This window comes from Rhagoletis zephyria, unplaced genomic scaffold (genome assembly GCF_001687245.7).
Source record: "Rhagoletis zephyria isolate East Lansing unplaced genomic scaffold, Rhagoletis_zephyria_1.1 Rzeph_scaffold_25729, whole genome shotgun sequence".
NCBI classification, from domain to species: Eukaryota; Metazoa; Arthropoda; class Insecta; order Diptera; family Tephritidae; genus Rhagoletis; species Rhagoletis zephyria.
The window spans coordinates 1-5,777 of NW_016182787.1; the positions used below are offsets into that span (position 1 = coordinate 1).

A 5,777-nucleotide genomic window follows, 5' to 3' on the forward strand; every position below is an offset into this window, starting at 1 on the left:
AAAATCATGGCCGACAAATTGAGAGAACGGTTATACCTTGCTATGTTTTGTATCATGGGTATTGTAAATTATTATAGGCGTATTTTGCCTCACGCAGCAGTAATTCAAGCTTCCCTCAGTGAGTGCCTGAAAACAGCGCCCATCTCGCTGTAAATCCTTTGGAGAATACACAAAGCCCACGTTTTTTGTAGAATTAAAGTTTAAAATTTGTTATTTAATTTTCCGTTGTCAACGAATAAGAATAAATTAAATGTCAAATAATTGTTCAGTGATTGCAAATCAGTTTTAGAATAGGCTCATTCCCTACTTTTAGTTTTAGTTTAGTACTTTTTTTAAGGCGGTAAAATGTAGTTTTTTCAAGAGGGAAACATCGATTTTGCTAAGGGAGTCAAGATGGCGGATTAGAGCGAGAACGCTGTCAATATCCAACACCTTGTATTATTCCACCATGGGTTTTGGTTTCCTCAAAAGCGGAAACGTAATATAGCGGTCAACAGCGATGACGGCAATACACACCGTAACATAATTTGACGCCGTCGTAATATTTCTGACAGCGACAAGTGGTAGTGCGCACCATATATGTAATACTCCTATATTGGCAGAAGAAAAGGAACCCATACGTTTATAAATAAACATGTGCACGACACATTTACAAAAACGGCACTCAAGTACACAATACATTGACAAAAACAGTACTAGACTGTCTCGCTTTGATTTCGGAATGCTTACACATTGAGAAGTTAGCTTACTGCCAATATAGAAGTATTACATATATGATTTAACACAATAAAACCACGCTTCCTGTAGAAAAATTTTATATTGAGAAAATTTAATATTTTACAGTTTATTTTATAATCCCATTCTGCCTGTTGTTAGTGATTAGTGTTGGACAATTTTTGCTCTTAAAATTAAGAATATTATGTCGAGCAAAAATAAAACTACTCAAAAATGCGAATATGTGGTAGATTTCAGACCTTGTGTGGTAGATGCTCAAAAAAGTGGCAGATCCACCACAATGTGGTAGAAGTCCGATCACTGCTGCCAACTATCTTTAGCTATAAGGTGCCATATTTAGGATAAAAAGTGCCAAATAGAAAAATAAAAGTGTCAAAGATGCACCATCCTTTTTATACCTTCCCATTTAGCGATAAAATAAGAACAGCATTTGTATATATATATTATATTGAAATATATATATATTATTGAAATATTATTATTTTTGAAAAGCGCTATTTTGGTACTAAGTGCCAACTTGAAAAATTAAATGCCATTTGATGTAAAATAAGGCCAAAAAGGCCACAGATTGAGCCAAGTTGGCAACCCTGAGTGAGCACCTCTAACAAGTTGAAGACGGCGCACTGTGGGGCAAAAAAACTTGCTGTGGACAAATCAATTTTGAGAGCCCAAATATGAACCGATTTTAAATTTCTTTTTTTAAATAAAAGGCAATTAAATTTCGCGTCGCTCTTTCCATGGCGATTTTTCAAAAAAGGTCTGGTTTTTTATTTATTAATGTTGAAAAATGAAAGAAAAAAAATTCACGTTTGAATGCTTCCACTTTTTTGGAAAATACTTGAAATTAATTTCAAATGCCTGTAATTATTTAAAAAACTATTCATAAACATTTTTCAATTCAATTTCATGATTTTCGAATCGTACGAAAACAAGAATACGCCCCAATATTTTGTTTTTGTATCTGAATTACCGCACACTTTTTTATGTTCCCAGGGATTTTGAATTGTAATAAATATTATTATTTTTTAATGAATTGATGCGCTATTCCAAACTTGAATGAAGGATTGACTTGATTTCGTTAGAAACATTATTTTATGTTATGTGTAAATTATATGTTCTAACAAGTATATGTCAGTACACAAATAAAGCCCGCGTAAAAATAATATATGTAGCTAACCGTGTCCAACCAGAATTACAAAATTTACAACAATTCACCAACGGATGTGGGGCGACATCTATGCTTAGATCTTTGGATATTACTCTATTTAAGTACATTCTCACGAATAGATGTCACCGCTGCAGGAAAACAGCTGATTTTAACCTTTCTTTTGTCATTTCCTTATCACCGCAGTTTTTGTAAAGTTTTCCATCATCTGTTTACCATCGAAGTTAAAATTATTTTCCGAAATTTGTTCTCATAAATGATAACGCTGTATTGGTGTCTCTATGCTACGAGCAATGTCGGAGGTTAATGTTAAAGCAGGCATTGAGTGCATATTGAAACGCATCGAAGAGGCATATGCTCGTCGGCCCGCGGTATTGTTTCAGAAAACTACTGTTGGGGAAGAAAGTTTTGATGCATAAATTTTTTCCAGGAGCATGTGAAAATGGCTAAGCCACTGCTGGTAGCCGTCAGCAAAACAAAGCCGGTTGAAATGATAATTGAAGCGTATACGGCTGGTCAACGTCATTTCGGTGAGAACTACGTGCAAGAGCTGGTGGAAAAGGCACAGCATCCTGACATTTTGCAACATTGTCCGGAAATCAAATGGCATTTTATTGGTCATCTGCAAAATAATAAAATTAATAAAGTAAGTCGGTTAGGTTGCACGCTAGATGCATTTGTATATGATGATTGAATAATGCCATAATGTGATATTTATCTTTAGATACTAAAACTTCCAAATCTGTACATGATTCAAACTGTCGATAGCGAAAAGCTTGCCACTGGTTTAGATTCTGCGTGGGGGAAAATACAAGGTGATAATAAAACTCCTCTATCTGTTCTTATACAAGTCAATACAAGTGGTGAAGAAGGTAAAAAGATAATAGAAAAATTAATACAATAATGATACTAAAAGTAATAAAAATAAAAATTTTACCAGCAAAGAACGGCGTGCAACCCAGTGAGACCCCTGCGCTTTTCAAATATATCCTTAATAATTTAAAAAACCTTAAATTAGAGGGTCTTATGACCATTGGAGCATTTGGCTTTGACTATACGAGTGGTCCAAATCCAGATTTTATCTCATTGATGAATGTACATCGCCTAATTTTCGAAGAAAATGCCCTTGAACCACATGCCGTGCAAGTATCAATGGGAATGTCGGATGATTTTGAAAAAGCGGTAAGCGCATTAGTTAATTACATACATACATAAGTATACATACGGAGAATTTTTCACAATGTGTGAGATTTATTTTTATTTTTATTTCTTTTCGCCAAGTTTTTGTAAAAATATGGCTCATAATACAATAAAGTTGCAGTTTTTCCAAACCTTTTATTTTGTACGGAAGAAAATAACACCATGAGCAAAAAAAACATCAAAAATCAAGGCTATTTTTCAGCAATTTGAAACTGCACTTTATTGTACTAAAATTTAATGAGTTACAAAACTTTGTAATGAAAATTGTTCTAAAAAATCTGATAACAAACTTGAAAATCTGTTGTATGCAAGTTTATTGAATTTTCCGGAGTTTTGCACAATTTTTAGAAATTTAACTTCTAGGTTGTTGTTGTTATAGCAGCATACAAATTCCCCAAAGACTTTTTGGGGAGTGTTGCTGGAGTGACAGTCCTTGGCCAGATATAAATCTGGGTCGTTCCGGTTACGTAGACTCGACTGTCGTGGGAACGTTTAACTTCTAGATCTTTTGTTGTAGTACCTTTGCACCTTATTTCAGAAAAGACATGTAATACATTGTGAAAAATTCTTAAATATTATTGACAAATAAATGTGAAAGTCGCAATTTCGTGATTATACCAAAACCTTCCTCTAGAGTCTAGACTTATATATGTACATTAGACTGCATCACCAAAAAAAGTTGCGGTTTTTCCGGCGCGATTACAAAATTTATTATATTTTAAGACGTCCACCAAAATATTTCGGAAAAATATTAAGATTTAAGTGAGCTGGACCGATTTGAAAATACCTCCAAAAATATAGTTTTTTATGAATAAAAATAGTTTCTAAAAGAACTTTTTGAAAAAAGTCCCCTCGGATGACAAAACAGATTAAGCTTAAAACATCTGCATAAAAATATTTAAAAATCTTTTAAACGGAATCGTAAGAATGAGATTTTTGATGCTGTTTTTTTTACTTTTTTTTCAAAGATTGATTTACGAAAAACTTGAATAACTGGGCCAAAACTATTCTGATTTAGACTTATGGGATTTCAGTTGAAAGGTATTTTCACATTAATTTTATTTCTGTCTAAAAAAAAATTTCATTCGTGGCCCAATATTTTTTTTTTTCAAATACCAACATATCTTAATTCAACTTTGAATGACGTTCCTTCATCCTACCTTTCTCTTTCATCCTTTGAATGAGTTTATTAGCAAAGAAATAAAAAGGTAGAGAAAATACCTTTCTCATGACACCTCCTAAGTCTAAATCGGAAGAGTTTAGGTTCAGTTATTCAAGTTTTTGTTATACCAATCTTTAAAAAAAGTTAGAAAACAGAAAGTATGGTGAGTGATGCAGTCTAATGTACATACATGCATATGTATGCCAAACACATAAGTTCTGTTCGCTATGCAAATGCCAGTAAGAATAAGCCAGTAACAAAATTCAGAGAATAAGGTATCCTACTCTCCTAAAGAAAAAAACGTACTAAGTTTTGCGCGCACAGGAATTAGCAAACATTTGCAACCTCACTGTCAGCTAGCGTCCACGGTTGCATTTCGAGCAAAATATGACCTTTTCGGAAGTCATGGTCGGAATTCCTATATTGACAGTGGTGTCGACTGCGTTCCGATTACGAATACAGCTTTTTCAGCCGAGTACAATTCAATTGTTTGGAATTAATGAAATTAATTGAATAAACAAATATTTAGATACTTCTTTCATTAGTAAAGCGCAACAAGATTGTTAATTTTTAGATTTAGCGAACTTGTTCATTCAAATTAATGTTGAAAAAATTGCAACCGTGTGCCGCAATCCTGCTTGCAAATTCTTGCTGGCAAAAATTTTCCCAGCACCAATTTTCAACTTCCCCTCCAAATGGAATGTCAAAATTGTGCTCTCTCCTTGCAAGTTTTACCGAGTTTTTGGCCAAACGAACACGATTTGGTAACTAGTCGTACCAACTTGTACATGTTTTTTGCATAGCGAACAGTCCTATTGTGGCTGTTCACGCTTGCCTGGTTATCAGGTTGTCTGGTTAAAAATTATTATTCTATAGTGTATTTTATTGTACCAAACTGGACAAACAATATAACCGGACAGCCTAATAACCAAACAGGCGTGGAAACCTGCATTTATAATCTCTTGGTAGACACTTACAAGCGCATTTTTTTCTGATTTTCCAGATCGAAGCAGGCAGTACCATTGTTCGTGTTGGGAGTGCTATATTCGGCTTCCGGCCAAAGAAAACTGCCTAATTTGAATGAAGGAAAAAGGAAGGATATGCTCAATTTTTTTATTGTATCTACATAAGTACATACATATATGTTTTTTGTAAATATTACCGATTTCTCTTAACGTGCAACATATTCCCTTATGGAAAAGTGTGCCGTATACGCGTTGCAAAAAATATAAATGTTTTTCTACAAAAAAGTTGCACGTCAAGAGAAAAATCCTAATAGCTTTCGTCTCATTGCGAGTCTTACCAATCGCGAAAAAATAAACAAAAAGAACGCCCAAATTATTTCAAAAAAAAAAAGAAAAAGTTAATTGCTATGTATAACTTCGAAAATATTTCAAAAAGTGGTCAAATTCATTTCATATATACGAAAAAATTAGTGCCCCTAATTTTCTCACATAGTGTACATAGATATGTATATCGTCGTTTAAAGTACAAAACCGCGTATCGTCATTCTGC

General features: G+C 33.7%; 1 protein-coding gene across 2 annotated transcripts; it reads left to right on the forward strand.

Moving 5' to 3' along the window:
• Positions 1-2,091: 2,091 nt before the first annotated feature.
• On the forward strand, positions 2,092-5,340 carry LOC108382205 (proline synthase co-transcribed bacterial homolog protein-like). Of its 2 annotated transcripts, XM_017638598.1 has the most exons (6): positions 2,092-2,271; positions 2,331-2,546; positions 2,625-2,772; positions 2,841-2,861; positions 2,919-3,082; positions 5,266-5,340. In XM_017638598.1, the coding sequence occupies exons 1-6, from the start codon at positions 2,182-2,184 to the stop codon at positions 5,335-5,337; spliced, it is 711 nt and encodes a 236-aa protein (XP_017494087.1). In that variant the 5' UTR covers positions 2,092-2,181; the 3' UTR covers positions 5,338-5,340. The 2 variants fall into 2 exon arrangements, with proteins under 2 accessions (XP_017494087.1, XP_017494086.1); XM_017638597.1 differs by having other exon boundaries at positions 2,841-3,082.
• The last annotated feature ends 437 nt before the right edge of the window (positions 5,341-5,777 follow it).

What these genes read in the sequence shown, in the direction of transcription:
- LOC108382205 (XM_017638597.1), top strand. Translation starts at nt 2,182, where the DNA reads ATGCTACGAGCAATGTCGGAGGTTAATGTTAAAGCAGGCATTGAGTGC. An exon ending in CATATGCTCGTCGGCCCGCG is followed by an intron (nt 2,272 to 2,330) that starts GTATTGTTTCAG and finishes AATTTTTTCCAG; the next exon opens with GAGCATGTGAAAATGGCTAA. An exon ending in CAATACAAGTGGTGAAGAAG is followed by an intron (nt 2,773 to 2,840) that starts GTAAAAAGATAA and finishes AAATTTTACCAG; the next exon opens with CAAAGAACGGCGTGCAACCC.